The sequence below is a fragment of the Triticum urartu genome, chromosome 7 (assembly GCF_003073215.2).
Source record: "Triticum urartu cultivar G1812 chromosome 7, Tu2.1, whole genome shotgun sequence".
Lineage (NCBI taxonomy): Eukaryota > Viridiplantae > Streptophyta > Magnoliopsida > Poales > Poaceae > Triticum > Triticum urartu.
In genome coordinates, this window is record NC_053028.1 from 80,369,271 (window position 1) to 80,397,030 (window position 27,760).

Genomic DNA, 27,760 nt, shown 5'->3' on the forward strand with positions numbered 1-27,760 from the left:
ACACTTGAACAAAGACCAGATCCAAGCAGATTCACCAAAGTCAATCACCGACCGAATCTCGCGAGATCCACCGGAGACACACCTCCACTCGACCTCCGACGATGCTAGACACACCACCGAAACGGGGGTTAATCAGGGAGAACCTTATTCCATCTTCAAGAAGCCGCCGCCATCTCGTCTTCTTGAGCAGGACATAAACCCTAACAAAACTTGAAGAAGGACCTAAAAATGGAGTGCTGATATATCCATTTGAGAAACAAGTTTGGGACAAGTTTTTACGGATGAAGGGAGTATTGATTATTTGCTTAGGAGTAGTATATGTGTGAGTCTTCTTATATAGTAATCAATGAGAGCAAAAGGCACACATATATGTAATGACTATGCCTAATAAAATCAGTACATTACATATTGTTCAAAATTTGAAAAGTTTTACCGTTCTTCTTTAACTTGGTCGGCCCAATATTTTCTTTGTAGCTCTGTCATTGTATATAATAACAACAAAAAATATACTTAATTATAGACCAACAGGGTAAACTCTCCCCCTCCGTACTTCACCAACGAGCCCGTGGATTCGCCTCCCCTTTGCCTGTCGCTTTGGCAGTCGGTGGCATGAAGGGGAAACTGGTGCCTTCATTCCGTTAGTAGTCTTCACAGATGCAGCGCTCGGGCGGATGTCGGTGCTTCTTCTTCGAGTTTGTCTACCGAGCTTCAATCATCCCCGAGTCTGTCTGCCTAGACGTAGTCAACGAAGCTTCGGCGTGGATTCTTGCCATCTCCTAGGGTCGGCAAGGTTAGTGTATTTCGTCATGTGGCAAGATTTGGTGTCAGGTGCTTCAAATCTATGTAAGGGTTCAACTGCGGTGCCTGCAACTCCATGCCGCTAGGACTTAGGGTCATGTGCATAGAGACTTTCCGGCTTCATCGACAAGGTCAAGCCCACTACGGTAAGGGAGTGGTGACAACATCGTGTCCGCGGTTCGTTCGGCAGTAGTGGTCGCTCAGTGGTCTCGAAATCTCAATGTAATTTTATCTATGTTTGAGATGCTTTATAATTCCGGTGAACTTTTAAAATAGATCTGATGGTTTAAGAAAATAAGTAGCATAGTATTGATTCCATCTTATTTTTATATGTTTTAACCTTTATTTCATTATGTCTTTTATGATAATGTGTTTTATTATATCGAACATATAATTTTTTGATCCTAAAAAAAAAATCTATTCTCTCCGTCTTGTGTCAAAAACGTTCTTATATTTTAAGACAGAGGGAGTGATTTTGTAAAATTACTGTGTTTTCACACTCTTCTATTTGGCACATGCAACAGTCTCTGCCAATCAAAGAGGGTCCATAGGCTGTTTCGGAGCAAAAGTTTGACTACCCGGTCAACGAGTAAAACGCTTGCCCTTTCACGCAAAAAAGAGAAGAAAAAAAGGAGTAAAATGCTTACCCAACAAAACGCGTTTTCCATTTCCATTTCCGCTCGTTTTACAGGCTGCTCAGACAAAGCTCAGACCAGCGCCGCCGCCGGCCGGCCGGAGTCCGACCCCCGATCGAGGTAGGCAGCCAGCCCCCTCCCGAGACCCGGCCGTCCGCGACCTCGTCTCCGCTGCCGCTCGTGCTCCCCAGACCCGCGCAACGGCGCGAGGTCAAACCCACGCCCCAAAACCCCAAGGGAGGGCCTCCTCCCTCCCCAATGCTCCCACCCCTCCTCCTCCGCCCCAAGTCAACCCCTGCCTCCCCACTCCCATGGCCCCGCTCCCCCTCCCCCTCCTCCTCCTCGCGCTCGCCGGCCTCGCCGTCGCCGCCGCCCAGCCCGGCCAGCCTTTCCCCCCGTCCCCGCAGCAGTCCACCGACGCCTCCGACGGTAAATCCGCTCTCCCGCTCTCGTTACCGGATTGGAAGGCGGTAAAATGCCCGCGGCCTCACAGATCTCTCTCCGTGCCCTCCTCCCCTCGCAGCGGCCGCCCTGCTCGCGGTGTTCCAGCGGTGGGGTCTCCGGTACGGCCCGACGGCGAGCCCGGGGGACCCGTGCGGGACGCGGGACTGGCCCGGGTCCTTCGCGCAGAACGCGTCCGTCGGCTGCCGCTGCGACGGCTCGCCCGTGTGCCGCATCACGCACCTGTTCGTGCTCCCTCTTCCTCGCTCGCTCGAAGCCTCTGGCCGTTTAGTTTTCAAGTTTTCAGGCGCCTCTTTGCGTGTGGACTGACGGGTGGCTCTGGATGATGCAGGACCGTCACCGGATTCCCGAATCTGACCGGGATCCCGCCGGAGCTCTTCAGCTTGACGGAGCTGGTCTCTCTGTGAGTTTGTGGCATTGATGGCTGTTACTGTGCAAACTGCTTACTCTAGGGAATGCTAGAATTAACCCGCTGTAGGAGCATGGATGCACAGCATTGGTTGGAATGTGCATCATATCAGTTACTACGTCTGACTAAGCACTCAGTAGTTTGCTCTTGCATCGTAAATTCATAATGGTTTACTGCAGAATATATAGTGGTTACTTTTTTTTTGCGGGTGAATATATAGTGGTTACTGAAAAGATTAGGTATACAACCAAGGCCTCCATGCCTAACATATACTCCGAAAATGATTAGGTAGTATGGAACCTGTCTAAATGTACACAAAATCTTCTACTTTCAGAACCAACTATTATTGTTTAAATTTGATGCAACCTGGTTTAGCAACAACATATTTTTTTTTTCTTTCTTGTATTATACCCTCTAGCATCAATACTGCAAAGAGGCTACACTTGTGTGGTGATAAGAATTATCAATATGATTGATAGCCACTTACTCATCATTTCCTCCTGTAGGGATTTGAGCAATAACAACTTAAGTGGTTCTATACCTCAAGAAGTTGCCAATCTCTCCAAACTACAAACATGGTGATGAAATCTTTTACCTCCCCTTACAAATGGGATTGTAAATTTGTTGTATAACTTCATTGTTAAGTTTTCCTGTATCTATCATCAATCTATACCTGCATTGCAAGTTCATGTTGCTGAACTAGTGCATGTTTGTTACATCTTACACAAATAATTAGTTATACTGCAGAAACAGTCTGTATTCAGACTGTCTCAGTTGCAACTCTATACATTGGCGAAGATATTTATTATGTTTATTATAGCTGACTGAATGATCTTCACTTAGCTAGGCACTTCAACAACAACAAACTCAGTGGGCTTTTACCTAATGAATCTTCACGTTTGGGGAGTCTTCAATCCCTGTAAGTATGCCTCATTTCCTTTACTTCCTTATATACTAAGTAGAAATCTAATTATTTGGATTAAGTCAATCTGGAGGGTAGTACATTATATAGAGTATGTTTGAAAAGAATGATTACATGACCTTGCAATTACTTATGCAGGTGGATGTTCGATAATTACATTGAAGGGCAACTTCCAGAATTTATTGCGAATTTTACCAATATCATAGATCTGTATGTATGAGTACTTGTTTATTTTCATTAGGTACAACTACTTCTTTCTTTGCAGTCTTCTTAAGCTAATGCACTTGTCTTGCCAGGAGAATATATGGAACGAAACTTCGAGGGCCTATTCCAAAAAACTTCTCTAAGTTGACCAATCTGAAAATTCTGTAAGTCACTCTGGTGGTTTAACTTATTAAATATCAAAGAATAATACAACCTCTGTTCCAAATTACTTGTCTTAGATTTGTCTAGATACTAGACAAATCTAAGACAAGTATTTGGGACGGAGGGAGTAGAATATAGTAGTGACCTCAATTTATTTTTATCATTATCATACTCTTAAGGGAGTAACACAAAAGGACTATATATACGAAAAATCAGTGACATACAATTTGTTAGAAGACACATGAATCTGTTTTTCATCTTAATAAATAGTTTATAGCCTTGCGTTTAACAGGGAATTTTTTGCAGGATGCTTGGTGATCTTGATGGTGGAAATTCTACTTTCGATTTCATAGCAGATGGGGCAAATATTTCAATATTGTACGTCTGCAACTGTCATACTGAACTATACTTTGGTTCCATGATCAGTATAATTATTATTTACTAATGTTTTTTTATGTTAAGCAGATCACTGAGAAAATGTGGAATTGGCCAGTTTCCTAGTAACCCCCCAAATCTACCCAATCTAACATACCTGTGGGTTTTCTGAAACTTCTGCTTGAAGGCATTGCTTTTGTTTAGCTATGCTTGATAGTAGTATAACTCTTTATGGTTCTGATAATATTTTAGACAGTTACCCTATAATATGCTGCTACTGTCTTAAATCTTACTATTTTTATAGTTCCAGACATTGTTTTCTAGCCTGATTTCGTATGATGCCATTGTCATAAATCTTAATATTATCTATCTCCAGCATCCATTGTCAATCATCAATAAGCTATTGGTTTAGTAAATGAAACACTGTGAACAGTATTTAGGCATACCTTCTAACTTGCAATGTAGTCTATGTTAGGCGGACAACTATTTCAGATGTTGAATTTTTCATTTTAACATTTTAAATGTGTTTGAACATTTGTTTTCATCTTGGGCAATGGAAGACCTGAGAATAGTAAAATGTTCAATTCCCTATGCAGCCACATCTATTTTATCTTGTTCTTAGCTTTGCTGTAATGCCTGGAGGAAGCTATGCATGAGATGGATCTTTTTTGTTCATAAGTAAAATCCTTCATATTAAATTTTATACATTTTGCTGGTATTTCATAGTTGTACCTAATTCTCAAGTTCGTGGCTGCCTTATATATGCAGAGATTTGAGGTCAAACAATTTATCAAGCTCAATAGAACCATTGCGTCGTTATGGGAGATTAAGCTACCTGTAAGTTCTAGTTACGGACTTACATTTTGCAACTTCAAAAGTAAATTGAATTAGGGGTAGATTAGTTGCCTAATAAAGTTTTTTAACCTTTATTTGCCTAATAAAGTTGGTCGTGTTTTCAAGGAAATTTTAGAAAACCTTGTGCACATAGAGCAAACTGCTTCAGGAAACAATAAAAAGGGCAGCCCGGTGCACGTAGCTCCCGCTTGCGCAGGGTCCGGGGAAGGGTCCGACCACTTTGGGTCTATAGTACGCAGCCTTTCCCTACATTTCTGCAAGAGGCTGTTTCCAGGACTCGAACCCGTGACCTCATGGTCACAAGGCAACAGCTTTACCGCTGCGCCAAGGCTCTCCCCTTCTTCAGGAAACAATACAAATTTAATTCTTTTCGTCTAAATGAAAAGACAGCCCTCCTGCCTGTTTCTAAGAAGAATGCAATTAATCAACAATTTTGAGTTCTTGCAACTTCCAAGGCATATAATTGTTGACCTTTAAACTGTAATATTGGCCTCATAGCTCTGCATCTACCGAAGATAGGTGCCAGATGTCTTTCATTGCACCTTTCCAATATCAATCTCCTCCACACTAGGTGCCTTGCTGGCTTGTGTTTCTGCCCTGGTTTTGCATGTCTCCTTGTCTAGTTTGGCATACATATATTACTATCTGATTCAAATGGAGAATATTAGTCATGCAAGGTCATAGCAATATGACTTCAGGTTATGGGAAGATACTATCAATTCTGTTAAGTGTTATGTCTATTGGTGATAATTACTTAATTAGTCAATATTGGCACAACCTGATTAAGTTAATTTGGGTGTATCATGGTCTATTTATCCTTTGGTTGATGAAATGAACCAAGCTTTAAGTATCTCATTTAACATTTTGATATGCACTAATAGCAAAGAAAATGAATTGGGGCTTGGGTGGGATGGGAGCACTTTATTGTAATCTTATTGCTATTGTACCTACTTTCTCCAAGTTTTTGTCAGTGCGTCAAATTTAGGACTTTATCACTTTTGTTGTTCCACTTATCTAATAAATTTTCATCCTTCTAGATATGTGGGTGAAAACAACTTTAGTGGACCTCTGCCTTCTGAAATGTTTCAATCATCCCGTGGTTTGTAAGTATGTTCACTTGTTCTGCATTTGTACTTGCTGATGGATACCTTTTGCTTATATCAAAGATTCCCCATGGACTGTGGCTTACCAAAACCTCTCAACTAAGCTTTAGTTTAGAGTGCCGTTTTAGTTTCTAAAAAGGCCTCTATTCTTTTTTTGAACTTTAAAATACATGCAGTTGAGTTCTATTGCTTTTTAAGACAACATACTTTGTCTAACGCTTCTTTAAAATCTTACATAAACTTCTTCCATATCATGTACTCCCTCCATCCCATAATATAAGTAAAAAACGCTCTTATATTATGGGACGGAGGGAGTATCATGTACATCCATTTTCCGTAGCATGGGGCAGCCATTGTACTCGAATGAATAGGACCTTTTTTTTAGCTGCAGACTTAATAATGGTGCATCACATCTGTTCATATTGACTGTCCTTGTATTGGAGTGTGGAAAATATTGACACCTCAGGTTATATTTAACATGGATTCTGACGTATCTTGAATTCTGATACCATGTTAATCCGTGAGAGAGATTGCGCAAATGGGATATTTGTATTGCATCAAGGCCCAAAGTTATAATATATGAAACAGAAGAGACAACCCTTGACTTAGACTACAAAACCACTTATACCCCTAACATGCACATGATATTACAGATCAAACTTGGAACGTAGCACAGCTAAACAATTTTTAGAAAACATCTGAGATCAGTGGCGGAGGCAGGGGGGTGCCAGCAGGGGCCCTGCCCCCCCCCCCCCCCCCCCCCCCTAACATCCTTAAATTCAAGCTAATATGCATGTCAGTAGCTGATTAATTCCTGCTAAAATAGTGTAATTTGAAGGGCCGGCCCTCCCCAACAAAGCTAATCAACGCTTGGCCCCCCCTTATTCAACTTTCCTGGCTCCGCCACTGTCTGAGATAGTGGCATATATTAAACATGGGATCTTTGAACTACTGGATCTGAAGTGGTCTATAGAAACTAGAAATGAGTGGCCGTGATTGAACAACAACAACAACAACAAAGCCTTTAGTCCCAAACAAGTTGGGGTAGGCTAGAGGTGAAACCCATAAGATCTCGCAACCAACTCATGGCTCTGGCACATGGATAGCAAGCTTCCACGGACCCCTGTCCATAGCTAGCTCTTTGGTGATACTCCAATCCTTCAGGTCTCTCTTAACGGACTCCTCCCATGTCAAAACCGGTCAAATGAGTGGCCGTGATTGAATCAAGGAGATTTGCAAGAGATTGGTAGGAATTGGATTTGTGGTAGCAAGCTAGCAACTTAGCACGACATAATAGTATATATAAAATTACACGGGCAATCTCAGAATTATTCAACTGCAATATGTTCGAAATCAAGACTGGGGCATTACAGTTCCATTATGTGCTTTCTTTTGGCTCGATGGTGTCATCTAATTCTTCAAGATCAGCCTACAATTCTTTTTCTACAATGGAGTCTGGTCTTGAACCTGTCTAACTCTTCTGAATATTGTTTTAAATTCTTCAGGGATGTTTCTTATAACCCTTTACTTAATGGAAACCTTCCTAACAACCCCCCTGATCGCAAGTGGTCAATGTATGTATTTCCTTACTTTTACTCATTATATTAGGCATTGGTGCTAATAGCTAAATTGGCAACATTACTTATTTCTTTGCAAACATATTCTCCTGCGTAGAAACTATATCGGGACTTCAATTGATGCAAGCAGAACAATCAACAGGTAATCAATATTTTAAATAATTTGATTAGTGGTCGTGCTTTGATACTGTTGATCAAACAAGTAACAACTCCATTGTTATTTCTTGCCAGCAGTTTTATTTTTGTTATTGTGAATCTTCTCTTGCTGCCTGTTATTAAAGATTGAGAAGGTGGGCACATATCATATTTGAATGGGAGAGCTTATGTAACACCATTGATTGAATACCATTTCATTTTCCACATTTAATGTATGCTTTTCAGCATTCATTTTTTGTCCACAGCAAGAATATTAAATAATGCAATCATTTCGCTCCTGTAAGGCTGCGGCTGCTCTTTTCTCTTGACGCACTTCAGAAATAATCAGATATGTTGGAGAATGGAAGGGCCGTGAAAGAGGAGACCAAAGTGCTACCGATTTTTCCTTCTTTGTAGATCAACAGGCCTACATATGCAGTAGAATTTTGTTACAAGTTTGGCCTATATTTGCATTTTAGAGAACATCCTGGGATAGAATGATTGGAAAATTTAGGAAATTTTCAACAAGGGTAATGTCGGAAAAGAAGTGGTAGCATTGATGGCGGCCTTTTAGTACTTCTGTATACAGTCCTGAGCTTGTCCTTGTAATTTGCAGTAAATTTTAAACTTTGTTATTTTAATAATGTCCTGCTTCATTTTCTCACCCTGCATTGAATTTTAATATGCAGTGAGAACCTTACTCTCCTCAATTGTCTCCACATGAAAGAATGCAACAAGTTCAACACTAGTAAGTTATAACAAATCTTCACTGTTTGATATTTGAAGACGCATTTCTTGCTATTAGCTTCCAGTACTCAATTTATCATGTATTAATAACATCAATTACTATATTCTATTGGTGTACATACTGTGATGTTCTATAGTTATTAAGATCAAAGACTTGTTAAATCTTTTAAAATCCGCACAAATGTTTACTCATCCCTCATCTGGTCATCATTTGCAGAACCAATAACTTCATTCGCTGTAAACTGTGGCGGCAAGCAAAGGATTTCTTCAGATCCATTGCCAATTACGTTTGACGATGACACCAGTATCCTTGGGGCAGCAGGCTTTCATGTTAATACTGACAGGCAATGGATAGTTAGCCATGTGGGTTCTGATCCTTTTACTAACTCTTCTGGACCTGGTACCATAAGTACAACTCAAGTTATTCTGGGGACAGACATGCCTGATCTCTATGAAACTGCAAGGACATCAACAAGTGCTTTGTCGTACTATGCGGTTGGTTTGTTGAATGGGAAATATACAGTTCAACTCTTCTTCGCAGAGATACTTATTGATAGCCAGTTAAATAATGGGACAGGAAGGCGCTTGTTTAACATTGATATTCAGGTTTGGTCTCTCTCTCTCTCAAAATTTTGACATTTAATGCCTCCAGTTCATATCAGCCAAACTGAAATTGTCTGATTTACTGCAGGATCAGAATATCAAGAGAGATTTTGACATTACTAAGGAAGCAGGGGGGTTCGGGAGACCCACAAACATAACTCGTGAAGTGACTGTGGATAACTCAGTACTTAAGATACATCTGTATTGGAGTGGACGAGGCACATGCTGTATTCCATATGAAGGAGCTTATGGGCCTCTGGTGTCAGCAATAAGAGGTAAGTATATCCACACTACATATACTGTATTCAGCTTATTTCACTCTCTGTTTATGTGACAATACGATCCAGAGGTTGCGTTTGATGAATGTAGCATCAGTAGGCAATCGGGACAGTACATTGGCTGACAAGGATAAAATGCTCATTTTTCTGCAGTTTTTCGTCCTGAAAAGCCGAACAACAGCCCCCCACCAGCACGGCCAGTGTCTGCGCCAAGTAATGATGACAAGCGAAGAGGAGTGGTTGCAGGCATTGCAGCCCTGTGTATAGCTGGGGCGGTGATCTCTTCGTCCGTCGTTTACCTCTGGTGGAAATGGGTTGCGCTGGTAAAGCATCCAAATGCATGAGGGGAGTTGAGATGTGCATAGCATGTGAATTAGCCTATGTACTGTATCATATCTTCCCGGAGCTTGGTTGGGGAACATGGACGCCTGTACAGGAAACTGCCGCGTAGCATGAAGAGGAGGGCAACATTGGTGTACAGTTCGGTTTACGGTCAGGATTTTAGGTCTGTAGCTTTGTTTTGTTTTCCACCCGTCGATTGTAACTTGTAAGGACCACTCTAGTCATCTCCATTCTTTATTTGTTCGTTCAAACTTATTTCCATGTAGTGCTGCCTTGTTGAATGAGTAATTAACACCTTGAGGTGTTCTTTGGAATGTGGAATTTCTTGTACCTGCTTGATTGACTTGTTTCATGTGAAACTCTTGCAGTCCAGAGTTCGGACCGTTGTAGGATTTCAATCCATTGAATTCTTCACCTCCGGAGGATATTTGTATGTGTTGAGTAACGTGATTGTATTAGGAAACATAGGTTAGATTAGGAAATATTCTGGCTTGCTTTGTACTTCAAATAGATAATGTACTCCTATATATATATATATATATATATATATATATGCCCACGAGGCTCAAACAATACATAAAACTATTTCACCAAACCTTTCTCTCCCTTCTAACAGTATGGAAGGAACGCCACATTTGAATTTCCTATGGATTGTTGTCCTACATAGACCCTTGAAACTTTTCTTTGTTTGACAAGAAGTAAATTGCTCAAAACCATCACATTTGTGGCTGGGCTAAATTGTCACTGTTTTTTTTGTGTGCCAAAAATCATAAAAGCCCACCATTTCTGCGGCAAGTGAGTAACAAATTACATTGATTTGGAGATCAGCCATGTCTACCCAGTTGGGCTCACTGCCAGTTCCAACGAACCACTTGCTTGTCGCAGAAGCGGTGAGTTATTATGATTTTTTGGCAAAAGCGGTGGCAATACTCTTATGTCATGCACTGAGTTTTAAAAGATATGCATGTTTTCTCCTTGTGGTGCAACCAGATAACTTCTATCATTGCTATTTCCATGTCATCACTTCCTATGGTATTTAGCATGCTATTGCATTTCAGTCCTTTGTTTTGCATGTTCCCGTGTTCTAATAAAATCTTCTAATGGTTGATATTTTGCATGTATTTTTCTTTATTTTGTAGCAAATAGTTTCATTGAGTAACTGGTGATTTCGTATTGTAATTGCCACAATGCAATATTTATACATGAATATTCATTTCTACTTTCAACTCCAAATTTAGGCCAAATTACCATGGGAGAACAAAAATGTCTTTTCTTTTACCCGAGTTCTCAGGTAAAATAAACATTGATGAAATGCACAGTTGTACCCCTATTTAAGAATTCATCTGATTAACCAGTTAACTTGCCGATAAATCCCTACTTGTAGGGTCATCGAGTAGCCGATAAACTGATAAATCGTCTGATCAATTAATTAAAATGGCCGATTAACTTGCCGATTAGTTTATTAATCCCTACTCGCCAACCAACCAAATAACTACTCCCTTCATCCCATAATATAAGAGCGTTTTGACACTACACTAGTGTCAAAAAGTTCTTATATTATGGGACGGAGGAAGTACCAATTAACGATTTCTTGTATCAGATTCGGCCTCCTCTCATGACTGCCCCAATTAGGGTTTCTTCACCTCCCGTTGATCTATTGAGGCTTCGGGGGCCTTAGGGCCATGGAGGCCCAATTGACCTCATCCTTGCTAGCAGGAGGGTTCCTTCTTTGTTTTAAGGTTTTTATAGGCCGATTAGGATTGTGTCCTGCTTAGAAAGGAGAGACGGCAACGACTCCCTGAAGATGGAATAAGGCCTTCCCCGCCTAGCTCCACCCCGATGGTGTGATGTCGTCAGAGGGCCTGTAAAGGTGTGTCTTCGGCCGATCTCATGGGATTCGGGCAGTGTTGGTTTCGTCGGATCTCCGTGGATCCAGTCTTCGTTCGTGTGTCTACATGTTGAATTCTTTTAATATAAGCTTCTCTTCATTGACATCGATTGTTATTCTGGTGTGCCGGTCTTGCGGGGTCTTAGCACAACAACTTCCTGGCTGTCTAGTACAACAGGTTTTGTCCTGTTTCGATAAAGAAGAGGCGATGATGGCGGCGCGCCTTTGGCTCGCTGCTTTGTAGTCGTCGCTACATGATCTACGAGATGTAATTTTTTTATTTCTAATGTTTCTTGTACTGCCATGTCTCATATAATGAAGAAAGGAAGGATTCTGGCCAAAAGAATAGAAATAAACATTGATTATTTATTACACAAAATTAGCTCGGAATTTTGGAATTCGAGATGAATTTGCTTCCTGCAGATCTCCTTTTCGTTTCCACCCCTAAACTTACAACAAAACCCAAACCACAACCCTCCTCTTTACTTGCCTTACAAGTAGATCCCTCGTTAACCTTCCCCCCCGACTCTGCTTCCTCCTCACTTCCCCCAAATCCCCCACCCGAACCCTCGGAATCCCTCCCTCGCCGCCGCCGACCCTCCGCCGATCTCCCCGCCGCCGAGATGTCTCGCCGCTACGACAGCCGCACCACGATCTTCTCGCCGGAGGGCCGGCTGTACCAGGTGGAGTACGCGATGGAGGCGATCGGGAACGCCGGGTCGGCGCTCGGGATCCTGGCGGCCGACGGCGTCGTCCTCGTCGGCGAGAAGAAGGTCACCTCCAAGCTGCTCCAGTCCTCCCGATCCGCGGAGAAGATGTACAAGATCGACTCCCACCTCGCCTGCGCCGTCGCCGGGATCATGTCCGACGCCAACATCCTCATCAACACCGCCCGCCTCCACGCCCAGCGCTACGCGCTCTCCTACCAGGAGCCCATCCCCGTCGAGCAGCTCGTCCAGTCCCTCTGCGACACCAAGCAGGGCTACACCCAGTTCGGGGGCCTCCGCCCCTTCGGCGTCTCCTTCCTCTTCGCGGGGTGGGACAAGAACCACGGCTTCCAGCTCTACATGAGCGACCCCTCCGGCAACTACGGCGGCTGGAAGGCCGCCGCCGTCGGGGCCAACAGCCAGGCCGCCCAGTCCATGCTCAAGCAGGACTACAAGGATGGCATGACCCGCGAGGAGGCCGTCGCCCTCGCCCTCAAGGTCCTCAGCAAGACCATGGATTCCACTAGTTTGACTGCCGATAAGCTGGAGCTGGCCGAGGTCTTCGTGCAGCCCGGCACTGGGGAGGTGCAGTACCAGGTGTGCTCTCCTGACGCCATGGGGAAGCTGCTTGCCAAGGCTGGGCTCACGCAGCCCGCGCCTGAGGCCTGATGTGCTGGTTTGCTGTGGCTTGTGATGCCTACTACTCTTAGACCGCTTAATCAGTTATGCTTCTGTTGTTTTAAGCCAAACTATTTGACAATTATGCATTTTAATTTTATGTTGAACATGCTTGGTATTTTCTTTATCTGATGGATTGTCTTGTGCTAGGCGAAAATTGTGATCCTTGTGTCCCATGCTTGATTGTTATTGTGACCAGGGGATATGGAAGAATGCGCTTATAGAAAACTGCAGTGAAACCTATGTGTTTGACCATGTTCTCATCAAGTTTGTTTAGTGAACAATCCCAATTGTAAGGAGGTTCTGGTGCTTGGGGCCTGTGTTTATAAAGTTCAGCGCCTTCAATAGATTCAATACCTATGCACCATCTAGTTTGCCCCATGGAGAAGTTAGTAATTATGTATGATGATTGCATAAAACATCATATAATATTGTAGGTTGGAATCTTGGTGGTCAAATGTTTTCTTGTTGCTCTATGTCTAGGTTGTCATAGACAACAACAATGATCATGTTAGAGCAAGACAATGGAAATAGTAGAAGCATTGTATGCTACCAACTGTTTACAGCCTGTACTCTGTTCCTTGAAGAATTAGCTACTTACAATAAGACATAATCCTTGGGCGATTTTGATGACTTCTCCATGATGACAATATCTTGCCAATTTTTCTGGTAGCCCCCCATGGGCCCATTGCACGTTTATCCTGTATGTACCTTGCCTTGGATTTTCTGGATTGCTCTTGTGTACTGGTGTGCTGATTAGTTAGTTGTGTTCTGTTGAACAACATGGGAGCATAACATGCTGCTATGCAGTCTGTCAGTTCTAGATAAATTTCATACAAATATGGGTGCTGAATTCTGATCAGTTCCGCATTATTCAAGCATTTTAGGGGATTTGATGCAAGCAAGTAACACTAGATATAGTCTGATTTTGAAAATCTGTATGCACGTTATAGCGCTTGTATTCATCTGGTCAAAACGGTAATGAACTGTATTTCACTTGTTAAGGAACTCAATTCTGCGACCTGGGGCTTTTACAGTTAAAATCGATATTATTGCACTAGTGACTGAGTGCTTCTGCCAAGTTTTAGTTGAGTGCTTCATAAAATTCCTGCTCTTCTTGCCTGCTATTCCTAGTTTTAACAATATAATGCTTGCAACCCTGCTGTGCTCATCAGACCTGTTATCTGTCAAGTATTAGTGCCCCAATTGGACTGCTGCTGGAGTGCTTAGTTATCAAACTGTTTCTTCTCCAGCCCTGCATAGTGTTGATTCCAAACAGTTTCTTTCTCCAGCCTGAGTTGTTTTCTAGGGTATTGGCCGGGTCCAGTAGAGTTTCATGTTTATCTATCTGTCCTCGTTCTCGTCATGTTTTTATTTCTGAACCATGTGAAGTTACGAACGTTATATGGGTACATTTCATAAGTCTACCTACTGTATGGGGAGCCGCTGTGGCCTTTTTAATGCCATGATTTCGCTAGAGAAGCAAGCATACCCAGCTCAAAGTTTGCCTGACAAACAATGGTGCCACTGCCATTGTTGTGGAGAGGAAACCTATGGGGACGTAGCAAAGGCCATTGCTGCTGAGGGATGAAGGACGTCCATCCGGCTCCTATGAAGGGGCCTGGAAGACTCGGATCCCTCGCACTCAGTTCATTCCAGCAGTAGCATAATTCTTGATGCTTCTCAATCCCATGCAGCTCATTCAGATAGGACGTGATCGCTACTTGAATATGTGGATGATCTTCATTCATTCATAACTAAGGAACATGACTAAGAGTCTTGTAGTGGAACTAAGGAACATGACTAGGAGACTTGTAGTGGAACTATATTTATCCCTTGAAATTGCTGATGCGAGATGCTTCGGTAGCTCGCCGCAATGCATTTATCGCCTTGTGCACACGCATTTATCTTCACTTTCAGCACATGCACCACCTCTATTCTAGTCAGTTTGATTTGCTATCTTCGCCTTTTATGGCAGAATCATATCTTTACATTGTCATATGCTCATATGTCTTTGATATGATTGCAGCATACACATATGAATGATGGATATTACATCAGGGGACACATGAATACCAGTGTGACATCATACATGTCTCATATTGTCTTTACCGTGACATATGTGTACAACCATTCACGTCCTAGTTTGAATTTGGTTACCTTTCTTATTACCAGGAAGGCTGCATAGTTTGATTCCTCATATTTATCATTGTTGGTGCTTGAAGAACCATTAATAGACATTTGCAATGAAGTTTTAGAACTGACCTCAAATATCACATATGGATTAGAACTTGTGCAAGATGTACACAAGATCATCCCTCAACTTACATTGCATTTCCCCCCTTTTGGAAATAATAAAATGAATGTACTTACACATGCAATACTTGTTGTACAACCATGTGACGTTGACATATATATGGGGGGTCAACTAATTGCTCCAGCCCATTAGTTTGATTCACACCAAAATATTCATCTACCTTGTATTACCTCGGAGATGAATGTGATTAATACTTCGTGAAGTGGGGTACTGAAGCATTATTATTTGAGGTGGCTCGGCTAATGTTTTGCCCCGAACTTTGTGAGGTGGGGAAAATCTGAAACATTATTTCAGCTGGGTGGAGGTATACTGTCATTTGCCCTTAATATGATTTAAGGGCATCCTTTTCTTATTTGGTTGTTTGGGTTGCTCTGAAAATCAATTTTATTGTACGAGTGGAAGTGATTGAGTGCTGTCAAGATTTTTTGTACAGTGTTGTACAAATTCCGGCTTATCTTGTCTGCTATTTCCAGTTTTCCATATCGCGCCTGTGTTCATAAGATCTGTTATGTTTAATTATGCCCCAACGGGATCGCTACTCGGGTGCTGGGTTTCAAACGGTTTCTAGCCCAGCTTGCGTTGTGTTCCGGTGTGCTGTGTTTTCAAACGGTTTCTTCCTACAGCTTGAGTAGTGTTCTGGGGTGCTGGCCTGGTCCAGTTGCTGCTGCCATGGGAAACTCGTGTTTCTCTGACATGGTTCTCTTCATGTTTGATTTCTGAATCACGTGAAGTTAGGGATGATGCAGTCCTAATTTCTGAATGGCCACAAGATCTGGATGATATACGTGTACATTTCTATAGTCTACCAATAGGAAGAACATATCTAAAGTCTACCCAAATGCGTACATTTCTGATGCCATGGTTTCGTTAGAGAAGAGAGCATATATCCAGCTGATTCCAACAACGGCCGTTGCCGCCAAGTGACAAGTTTTTTTTTCTTTTTTTTTTCGGAAGCAGAGTGACAAGAATTGTGCAGGATCACGTGGACAAGTCACTTAATAATATTAATATAAAGCTGCTAGATTCCAAGCGAATACCTTTGTTTATCTTTTGAATTACACTTTGCGGGACAATATAATGAGGTGTTGCATGAGCCGGTGGGGCGGACCCTTCTAAGATGCAACATAACACGTGCTTTCAGATTGGTTAATTGCTCATCTAGATCCTAATTTAGTTTGGGGATAGGAAATCCGGATTTCTCGGTTCCTACTGTAGCTTCATGATTGATGGCCTATGAATGGAACGCCCAACCGGCTCCAGTGGAGCTTGGAAGGTACTCCCTCCGTTCCAAATTACTTGTCGTGGTTTTAGTTTAAATTTGAACTAAAACCACGACGAGTAATTTGGAATAGAGAGAGTAGAACATAGCAGCAGTTAAATGATCCTCGATGCTTTCTTTTTTGAGAATACGTCAATAGCGTACCTAAGCTTTATAGAAAGGAGAAATAATTACAAGAGGATTGTTCTGGCCGTCACCACAAGTCGGCGAAGCCAAAGAGACTCCCACTCCTACTCCTACCATACACGACTACTCACACAAGTGTTGAACACTCCTTGCTCCTGGCGCTAGCCAAAGTTGCAGCTCTTGATAAATCCTCGTGGAGAGTTCCTCTTCCTTGCTAATGCCATGGCCACCAAAAACTCGCCCATTCCTTTGCTTCCAAATGCTCCAACAGATCAATAGCACTAGCGAATCAAATCCCTTTCGGTGCCCCTTGGTGATCCGCTTCCTGGCAGCTGGCCACCATTCGTGTAATACATCCGTCGGCGAGGGCATCATCCGCATGTCGATGCTTCTCAAGCCTACACAACTCATTCAGATGAGACGTGGTCGCTACTTCTTGAATATTGTGGATGATCTTCATTCATCATAATTAAGGAACATGACTAAGAGACTTGTAATGTCTATATTTATCCTTCAGAAATTGCTGATGTGAAGGTGCTTCAGAAGCTCACTGCAATGCATTTATCGGCTTGTGCACACACAATTCTCTTCACTTTCAGCACATGCGCCACTTCTTTCTAGCTGGTTTGATTGGCTATCTTGGCCTCTTATGGCAGAATCGTATCTTTACCATGTCATATACTCATATGCTTTTGATATGATTGTACCATCGCATATGAATCATAAATATTATTACATCTAGGGACACGTGATTACTAGCATGACGTCGTACACGTATCATGTTGCCTTTACCGTGTCATATGCTCACGCAACTTTGATATGATTATACCATACACATACGAACCGTGGATATTACATGTAGCGGACACATGATTAGTAGCCTGACTCGTATAAGTATCATGTGATAAGTTGATTGGAGATGTCGTGTTATTATGGTGTACAATCACCTTTGGCGTCTCAGTCCTGATGTGCTGGTTTGTTGTGGCTTGTGACGCCCAGCTCTTAGAGCATCTCTAGCAGACCTTGTAAAAACTCGTACTATAGAATCATTTTAGGGTATAACACAAAATATTTTCACGGTATGATGTTTGTGTCCTGCAAAATAGCACAACACACCCTAAAAGCAAAATGTAAATTACAATAGGCGCCCTAGATCACCGATGCCTCGTCAGTGCCTCGCTGCCGGCGACGAGCACCTCCTCCTTCCCTCCTTTCCTTTTTCTTCCACTGCCCTCCTGGGTTCTCTCTCTCACGCATTCCCTTCTCTCTCTACACAGGAGCACCGAACCCGCCATGGACAGGGAGCTCACAGCTCGCGCAGCCCGGATCCGCCACGTTCGCCCACACCCAACCAGATCTGCCGTCCTCCGCCTCAGTTTCGTCGCCGCTGCCGCCGTATTCTGGCTGGCTGCCGCCGGACCTGACGCCCGCATCTCGCGTTAAGCCCTGCATCGCGCCGCCAACCTCCTGCCTCGTGCGCCTGCACGGGGCAGACACAGCCAAGCCGTGCCTCGTGCGCTTTGATGGAACGAAGGCAGTGTGAGGCTCTGGCTGCTCCATGGAGACACGCGGCCGGTCGAGGGAGGTGCTACGGTGAGCTACCGGCGAGGCTAGCGGCGGCGGTAGCGCAGGGGCTAGAGCGGTTGCTCCTAAAACTTCCCTCTAGCCAGCCGTTTTCTAGTGGGAGCTGAAACAAGGCCCCGAAAACTGAAGATACTAGACGAATGCTTTTGTATAAAATAAAAATTGTGCAATAAAATTTCGCTGAACTAATCAACCTAGTTAGTGTGTTGCGTTTCTCCCGTAGCAAGATAATTCATTTACCAACATTTGGACAAAATAAATAAATGTGAATCTCGATGTATAAGTCCAAAATGGAGCAAAACGAATTAGAACATGCATGGATGCCTCAATTTCCTTTCATGGAGCATTAGTGCGAGCTACACGCATGCGTCTGTTTTCTTTCCAAAGCAAACATTTGAGTCAGTTGCTGCATGCATATTTGCATGCATTCAATTACTTCGTGCGCTTGGTGGCGGCTCTCAACATGTATATGTGAGGGCTATTGTAGACTGATCTAATATATTTAATGGCTAAATTAATTCGGGTGATGTGGCGCAAGGAGAAGACAGAGAATTTCTAGTAGTGGGGGCTAGCTATTTAGATATAGTAGATGAGGTACTAGTTGGGTTCTCATATAGGAGAGCCCTATTTTTCTTATGGTTTAATTGAATATGCGGGATCTGTTTGGATCAGTTTTTTTGACACAAACTGTAAACTAACGGTTATTATAAAGGCCGAGGCCTTTTACAGGATCTCCTAGAGATGATTTTAGATGGTTTAATCAGTTATGTTTATGTTGTGGAAACCAAACTATTTGACAATTATGCATTTTAATTTTATGTCGATTGGTTAATGATATTTTCTTTCTCTAATGAGCTGTCTTATGATTGGTGAAAATTATAAATTTTGTGTCGACTGGTAGAAAAAGGGTCTGTTGTCCCGGTTCGTAATGGCCTTTTGTCCCGGTTCCTGAACCGGGACTAAAGTGTCGGTACTAATGCCCTGTTCTTTTGTTTTTGCTTTATTTTTTAATTCTTTATGCTTTTAGTTTTAGAAAAATTATAAACTTTTTGTTAATGCCATTAGTTTTCAAATTTGAAAACACTTTTTTTTTGTTTTTTTGTTTTCTTTGTTGCTTTATTTATTTTATTTTGTTTCTACTTACAACAAAAATACTTATTGTTGCTATTTTTTTTCCAGTTTTTTTGTTTTGTTTTCTGCATTATTTATTTTCTTTTGTTTTTTGCTTTATTTTTTTATTCTTTTTTGCTTTTAGTTTTAGAAAAAATATAAACTTTCTGTTAGTGCCATTTTATTTTGTGATTAACTTTACTATAAAAATAGTTTTTTTCCTGTTTTTTTGATTTGTTTTTTGCATTATTTATTTTATTTTATTTTTTGCTTTAATTTTTAATTCTATTTGCTTTTAGGTTAGCAAAATTATAAAATTTCTGTTAGTGCCATTAGTTTTAGAAAAATTATAAACTTTCTGTTAGTGCCATTAGTTTTCAAATTTGAATAGTTAAAATTTGAATTCTTTGAAAATTGTTTGAATCACAAGTTTGTGATTAACTTACTAAAAAAATGAGAATAGATGCGCTTATAGAGAAAATTCAACCTAAATTCATAGTAAATTTCTATGAATTTCAGAGAAATTCACTATGAATTTAGGTTAAACTTTTTTCTATTAGGGCATCTATTTTCACGTTGAGAGGAGCTCAACCAGGCAGAGAGGGAAGGGCTTATAAACCGGTGTGAGCCCCCTTCGATTGGCGAGGTGGGACTAAACTCTACCCGCAACGAGGACCAACCCTTTAGTCCCGGTTTGTGGCACAAACCGGGACTAATGGTCATGGGCCAGGGGCGATGAGCAAAATTATAAACTTTCTGTTAGTGCCATTAGTTTTAGAAAGTTGAAAGTTGGCATGGGCCAGGGACTAATGGTCATGGTATTACGAGGGCCGAACCATACGACATGAAAGCATTTCAAATGAACTCTGAAAAAGTTAAAAGTTGGCATGGTATCATAATTTCACCCACATAGCATGTGCATGTACAAAACGGACAATGATAGCATGTTCGTGTGTTACAAAGTTGGCATGGTATCATCATAATAGTAGCGGGAGAAAGTCTTCACTTTTTCTTCGCTTGTGTCATTTGCTTATTGCGCCGTAACCATGGATAATCTTCATTGTTTATCAGGATGCTTGGGTCAGCCTTGACATTGAAGGGAGGAATTTCATGAAACTTTTCATAATCTTCAAACATGTCTGTCTTGCCGTCCACTCCCAGGATGTCCCTTTTTCCTGAAAGAACTATGTGGCGCTTTGGCTCATCGTATGATGTATTCGCTTCCTTATCTTTTCTTTTTCTCGGTTTGGTAGACATGTCCTTCACATAGATAACCTGTGCCACATCATTGGCTAGGACGAACGGTTCGTCAGTGTACCCAAGATTTTTCAGATCCACTGTTGTCATTCCGTACTGTGGGTCTACCTGTACCCCGCCGCCTGACATATTGACCCATTTGCACTTAAACAAAGGGACCTTAAAATCAGGTCCGTAGTCAAGTTCTCATATGTCCACTATGTAACCATAATATGTGTCCTTTCCGCTCTCGCTTGCTGCATCAAAGCGGACACCGCTGTTTTGGTTGGTGCTCTTTTGATCTTGGGCAATCGTGTAAAATGTATTCCCATTTATCTCGTATCCTTTGTAAGTCAATACAGTCAAAGATGGTCCCCTGGACAACAAGTACAACTCATCACAAACAGTGTTGTCACCTCTGAGACGTGTTTCCAACCAACTGCTAAAAGTCCTGATGTGTTCACATGTAATCCAGTCGTTGCACTGTTCCGGGTGTTTGGAGCACAGACTGTTCTTGTGTTCATCGACATACGAGGTCACCAAGGTAGAGTTCTGTAGAACTGTGTAGTGTGCTTGAGACCAAGAATATCCGTCCCTGCATATTATTGAGTCTCTTCCAAGAGTGCCTTTTCCAGTCAGTCTCCCCTCATACCGCAATTTAGGGAGACCTATCTTCTTAAGGCCAGGAATGAAGTCAACACAAAAACCGATAACATCCTCTGTTTGATGGCCCATGTAGATGCTTCCTTCTGGCCTAGCGCGGTTACGGACATATTTCTTTAGGACTCCCATGAACCTCTCAAAGGGGAACATATTGTGTAGAAATACGGGCCCCAGGATGACAATCTCGTCGACTAGATGAACTAGGACGTGCGTCATGATATTGAAGAAGGATGGTGGGAACACCAGCTCGAAACTGACAAGACATTGCGCCACATCACTCCTTAGCCTTGGTACGATTTCTGGATCGATCACCTTCTGAGATATTGCATTGAGGAATGCACATAGCTTCACAATGGCTAATCGGACGTTTTCTGGTAGAAGCCCCCTCAATGCAACCGGAAGCAGTTGCGTCATAATCACATGACAGTCATGAGACTTTAGGTTCTGAAACTTTTTCTCTGGCATATTTATTATTCCCTTTATATTCGACGAGAAGCCAGTCGTGACCTTCATACTGAGCAGGCATTCAAAGAAGATTTCTTTCTCTTCTTTCGTAAGAGCGTAGCTGGCAGGACCTTTATACTGCTTCGGAGGCATGCCGTCTTTTTCATGCAAACGTTGCAGGTCCTCCCGTGCCTCAGGTGTATCTTTTGTCTTCCCATACACGCCCAAGAAGCCTAGCAAGTTCACGCAAAGGTTCTTCGTCACGTGCATCACGTCGATTGAAGAGCGGACCTCTAGGTCTTTCCAGTAGGGTAGGTCCCAAAATATAGATTTCTTCTTCCACATGGGTGCGTGTCCCTCAGCGTCATTCGGAACAGCTAGTCCACCGGGACCCTTTTCAAAGATTACGTAGTGTAAATCATTGACCATAGCAAGTACGTGATCACCGGTACGCATGGCGGGCTTCTTCCGGTGATCTGCCTCGCCTTTGAAATGCTTGCCTTTCTTTCGACATTGATGGTTGGTCGGAAGAAATCGACGATGGCTCAGGTACACATTCTTCCTGCATTTGTCCAGGTATATACTTTCAGTGTCATCTAAACAGTGCGTGCATGCGTGGTATCCTTTGTTTGTCTGTCCTGAAAGGTTACTGAGAGCGGGCCAATCGTTGATGGTCACGAACAACAACGCCTTAAGGTTAAATTCCTCCTGTCTGTGCTCATCCCACGTACGTACACCGTTTCCATTCCACAGCTGTAAAAGTTCTTCAACTAATGGCCTTAGGTACACATCAATTTCGTTGCCGGGTTGCTTAGGGCCTTGGATGAGAACTGGCATCATAATGAACTTTCGCTTCATGCACATCCAAGGAGGAAGGTTATACATACATAGAGTCACGGGCCAGGTGCTGTGATTGCTGCTCTGCTCCCCGAAAGGATTAATGCCATCCGCGCTTAAAGCAAACCATACATTCCTTGGGTCCTTTGCAAACTCATCCCAGTACTTTCTCTCGATTTTTCTCCATTGCGACCCGTCAGCGGGTGCTCTCAACTTTCCATCTTTCTTTCGGTTCTCACTGTGCCATCGCATCAACTTGGCATGCTCTTCGTTTCTGAACAGACGTTTCAACCGTGGTATTATAGGAGCATACCACATCACCTTCGCAGGAACCCTCTTCCTGGGGGGCTCGCCATCAACATCACCAGGGTCATCTCGTCTGATCTTATACCGCAATGCACCGCATACCGGGCATGTGTTCAGATCCTTGTATGCACCGCAGTAGAGGATGCAGTCATTAGGGCATGCATGTATCTTCTCCACCTCCAATCCTAGAGGGCATACGACCTTCTTTGCTGCGTATGTACTGTCGGGCAATTCGTTATCCTTTGGAAGCTTCTTCTTCAATATTTTCAGTAGCTTCTCAAATCCTTTGTCAGCCACAGCATTCTGTGCCTTCCACTGCAGCAATTCCAGTACGGTACCGAGCTTTGTGTTGCCATCTTCGCAATTGGGGTATAACCCTTTTTTGTGATCCTCTAACATGCGATCGAACTTCAGCTTCTCCTTTTGACTTTCGCATTGCGTCCTTGCATCGATAATGACCCGGCGGAGATCATCATCATCGGGCACATCGTCTGGTTCCTCTTGATCTTCAGCAGCTTCACCCGTTGCAGCATCATTGGGCACATCGTCTGGTTCCTCTTGATCTTCACCAGCTCCCCCCGTTGCAGCATCATCGTATTCAGGGGGCACATAGTTGTCATCGTACTCTTCTTCTTCGCCGTCTTCCATCATAACCCCTATTTTTCCGTGCCTCGTCCAAACATTATAGTGTGGCATGAAACCTTGTAAAGCAGGTGGGAGTGAAGGATTTTCCGGTTAGAGTAAGACCTCGTATTCCCACATTCAGTGCATGGACAACACATAAAACCATTCTGCTTATTTGCCTCAGCCGCATCGAGAAACTCATGCACGCCCTTAATGTACTCGCAGGTGTGTCTGTCACCGTACATCCATTGCCGGTTCATTTGCGTGCATTATATATAATTAAGTGTCCAAATTAATAGAAGTTCATCATCACATTAAAACCAAAGTGCATACATAGTTCTCATCTAACAACATATAGCTCTCCAGAGCATCTAATTAATTAAACCATACATTGAAACTATGTAAAACATTTCAATGCGAAAACAAATGCGATCATAATCACAACCAAGGTAACAATTGATCCAACGGCATAATAATACCAAGCCTCGGTATGACTGGCATATTTTCTAATCTTTCTAATCTTCAAGCGCATTGCATCCATCTTGATCTTGTGATCATCGACGACATCCGCAACATGCAACTCCAATATCATCTTCTCCTCCTCAATTTTTTTTATTTTTTCCTTCAACAAATTGTTTTCTTCTTCAACTAAATTTAACCTCTCGACAGTAGGGTCGGTTGGCATTTCCGATTCACATACATCCTACATAAATAAAATCTATGTCACGTTGGTCGGCATAATTTTCATAAACAATAAATGAACCAATAGTTATAAAGATAATATATATACCACATCCGAATCATAGACAGGACGAGGGCCGACGGGGGCGGATACCAAAACCATCGCACTATATAAGATGCAATAATAAAAGTAAGAAAATAATACAAGTATCTATGTAAACATACAAGTAAGAATATTTTTCCTTTCAGAAAGAAGATAAGAACAAGAGGCTCACCACCGTGGTGCCGGTGATGAGCTCGGCGCGGGTGATCGACGGCGGTGAAGATGGGGACGGGGCGTGACGGACCGCTAAACCTAGACAAATATTATGAAAAATGGAGCTTGGAGGTCGAGCTTGGAGAGGAGAAAGCTTAAGTAGTGTGGCTCGGGCATTCCATCGAACACCTTGTGTGCATAGGAGGTGAGCTAGAGCACCACCAAGCCCTCTCCACCTCGGCCAGAGAAAAACAGAGCACTGGGGTGCTCTGCTCGCGAGCGAGGGGTATATATAGGCACCTCATTGGTCCCGGTTGGTGACATGAGCCGGGACTAAAGGGGAGCCTTTGGTCCCGGTTCAAGCCACCAACCGGGACCAATGGTGATGGGCCAGGAGCGAGGTCCATTGGTCCTGGTTCATCCCACCAACCGGGACCAAAAGGTCCAGATGAACCGGGACCAATGGCCCACGTGGCCCGGCAGGCCCCCTGGGCTCACGAACCGGGATTGGTCCCGGTTCTGGACTGAACCGGGACTAATGGGCTGACCCGGCCTGGACCAAAACTCTGTTTTCTACTAGTGGTCCCATGCTTGTTTGTTATTGTGACTAGGGAATATGAATAATGCGCTTATAAAATCTACTCCGTCCATCCCAAAGTAAGTGTCGAGGGAGTATGTGTTTGACCACTGTTGTCATCAAGTGTGTTTAGTGAACCAGCCCAAATTGCAAGGAGGTTCTGGTGGTTGGGACGTGTGGTATAAAGTTTAGAGCCTTGGATAGATTCAATACTTCTATGCACCATCTAGTTTACCCCATGGAGAAGCTGGTAATTATGTATGATTGCATAAATAAAACATCGCGTAAAATTGTAGGCTGGAATCTTGGTGGTCACATGTTTTATTGTTGCTCTATGGTGATTCTAGGTAATCATAGACAACAACAATGATCAGACAATGGAAATAGTAGAAGCATTGTATGCTACCAACCTTTTCTTCCACCTTCACTCTGTTCCTTAAAAAATTAGCTACTTACAATAAGACATGATCTTTGGATGATTTGTATGAACTTCTCTACGATGACCATATCTTGCCAAGTTATTTTGGTAGCCTCCCATGGCCCAATCACATGTTTATCCTGTACGTACCTTGCCTTGGGGTTCTTGATTGCTCTTTTGTACCGGTTTACTGATTAGTTAGTTGTGTTCCGTTGAATAATTTGGGAGCATAACATCAACATTATTCAAGCATTTCAGGGGATTTGATGAAGCAAATAACTCTAGATATAGTATGATTTTGAAAATCCGTTTAGTGCTTGTACATAGTTGTGTTCATCTAGACAAAATGGAAATGAACTGTATTTGTGGTCACTTGGTAAGAGCATCTCCAACAGGCGCGCCAAACTAGCACCGCGCCGCAAAATCCCCTCTTTTAGCGCACGCGCAACCGGAAGAGCTGCTCCAGCGGACGCGCGAAAACCGCGCGCGCGGCATACGTAGTCCAGCGCGCGGGCCGAAACGCAATCGCGCGCCGCTTATTTGCTGCGCCCGCTCCCGCGCGCTGGACTCTCGCGCGCTCGCTCGCACCTCCTACCCCCCCTCCAGCCGCGCCGCCGCCGCCGACCGCGCCACCGGCCGACCGTTCCGGCGCTTCCCCGGCCTATCCCTGCCCCGCGCGCGCTTTCTCCGCCCCCCTCTAGGCCCGCCGCTCCGCACGCGTGTTGGCCCGCCAACGAACATCGCCCGCGCGCTCACTGCCGCTCGGCGCCCGCTGCCGCTCGGCGCCCGCTAGGTGTTCGACAAAACGCCTAGAAGGTATGTATTGCTCAAAAGCCATGAATTTCGTGCATGTTGATTGTAGTTTTTTATTTATAGCATAGTATTCAACATTGTAGATGAGTTCGTCGTATGATTCTTCCAAAGAAGAATTTGATATGGAAGAGGAGGAGGATCTTGCAATGATCCTAGCTATGCATATTAATAAAAAACCGAAACACGGTGGTTCGGTTATGGGTCGGCAAAAAATTTGGAGGGATAGGATCGATGCCCACAACAGATTGATCAGGCATTATTTTGCGGAGAATCCCACATACCCCGAGTCGTATTTTCGTCGCCGGTTTAGGATGAGCACCGAGTTGTTCAGGCGCATTGCAGAGAAACTAGCGAGCCATGACCGCTTTTTTCAGCAAAGGAGGAATGCCGCCGGAGAGCTCGGGCATAGCACCTTTCAGAAGGTGACAGCTGCTTTGCGTATGTTGGCATACGGTATACCGGCTGATCTAGTTGATGATCACTTGGCTATGGGTGAGCGCCAAGCTATCATGTGTGTCAAGCGCTTCACAGTCAGAATTGTGCAAGTGTTTGGCGAGGAGTATTTGAGATCTCCCACCGCTGAAGACGTCGCACGGCTTTTGGCGATGAACAAAGCTCGTGGCTTTCCTGGCATGCTTGGCTCAATAGATTGCATGCATTGGAGTTGGAAGAATTGTCCAAAGGCATGGCACGGGCAATTCCACGGCCAAAAAAAGGGTTCCACTATAATCCTTGAAGCGGTGGCCGATCAAGAGACTTTGATTTGGCATGCATTCTTTGGAATGCCTGGATCTTTGAATGACATCAATGTTGTCAACCGGTCACCACTGATGAGTAAGATTGCAAATGAGGAGTTGCCACCGGTGCAGTTTGTAGCAAATGGCCGTACATACAACTATGGCTATTATCTAGCGGATGGCATCTATCCAAAGTGGCAAACCTTTGTCAAGCCGTTGAAAAAGCCAGAAGGTAAGAAAAATCTTGATTTCCACAATGCTCAGGCGGCGGCTAGAAAAGATGTGGAGAGAGCTTTTGGGATTTTGCAAGCCCAATCTGCTATTGTGGGAGGACTGGCTAGATTTTGGGATCAGAAGATGCTTTGGTACATAATGCACGCTTGTGTGATCATGCACAACATGATCATCGAGAATGAGCGTGGCCAAGATGTAGACTACTCTCAGTATGAGCTCTTGGGACATCCGGTGCGAGTGCGACGGAGGGCTGAAAGGGTGGCCCATTTTGTTGCCTCCTATCATGCCATTCGACGTCCCGCAGCGCATAATGATCTTCAGAAGGATCTCATTGAAGAGTGGTGGGCATGGAATGGACGACAAAGAGCATAATGATTTGTGCGTTCGTTATTGTATTGTTGAACTATTTGTTGTGTTTAATTGCACTATTTGTTGTATTGAACGATAAACTGTTTGTTTGAGTTGTAATAAACGAAATTGAACTATTTATTTTTATTTGTTTTTGATTTTTTTGCTTTTATTTTCGAATGCATATGTTGTTTGTGCGTGTCGCGCGCGCTGCATTTTAGCGCACTGCTGGAGCGGCGCCCGCGCGCTGCATTTTAGCGCGGCTGCTGGAGCCAGCGCTGCGCGCCGCG

General features: G+C 43.3%; 2 protein-coding genes across 2 annotated transcripts; both read left to right on the top strand.

Moving 5' to 3' along the window:
* Positions 1-1,464: 1,464 nt before the first annotated feature.
* Positions 1,465-9,946, top strand: LOC125519861 (probable LRR receptor-like serine/threonine-protein kinase At1g56140). Its single transcript, XM_048684638.1, has 17 exons — positions 1,465-1,862; positions 1,957-2,119; positions 2,227-2,298; positions 2,811-2,882; positions 3,152-3,223; positions 3,365-3,436; positions 3,523-3,594; positions 3,899-3,970; positions 4,058-4,126; positions 4,736-4,804; positions 5,860-5,925; positions 7,431-7,499; positions 7,600-7,644; positions 8,327-8,385; positions 8,602-8,990; positions 9,076-9,262; positions 9,419-9,946. The coding sequence occupies exons 1-17, from the start codon at positions 1,745-1,747 to the stop codon at positions 9,607-9,609; spliced, it is 1,857 nt and encodes a 618-aa protein (XP_048540595.1). The 5' UTR covers positions 1,465-1,744; the 3' UTR covers positions 9,610-9,946.
* Positions 9,947-12,007: 2,061 nt separating this feature from the next.
* On the top strand, positions 12,008-13,007 carry LOC125520848 (proteasome subunit alpha type-4-1). The gene has a single exon (XM_048685882.1). The coding sequence runs from the start codon at positions 12,119-12,121 to the stop codon at positions 12,869-12,871; it is 753 nt and encodes a 250-aa protein (XP_048541839.1). The 5' UTR covers positions 12,008-12,118; the 3' UTR covers positions 12,872-13,007.
* Positions 13,008-27,760: the final 14,753 nt, after the last annotated feature.

Bases quoted from the DNA above. Each gene is read 5' to 3' on its own strand.
- LOC125519861 (XM_048684638.1), top strand. From the start codon at position 1,745: ATGGCCCCGCTCCCCCTCCCCCTCCTCCTCCTCGCGCTCGCCGGCCTC. The intron at 7,500-7,599 runs GTATGTATTTCC...TCTCCTGCGTAG, and splicing joins CCTGATCGCAAGTGGTCAAT to AAACTATATCGGGACTTCAA. The intron at 8,386-8,601 runs GTAAGTTATAAC...CATCATTTGCAG, and splicing joins ATGCAACAAGTTCAACACTA to AACCAATAACTTCATTCGCT.
- LOC125520848 (XM_048685882.1), top strand. From the start codon at position 12,119: ATGTCTCGCCGCTACGACAGCCGCACCACGATCTTCTCGCCGGAGGGC.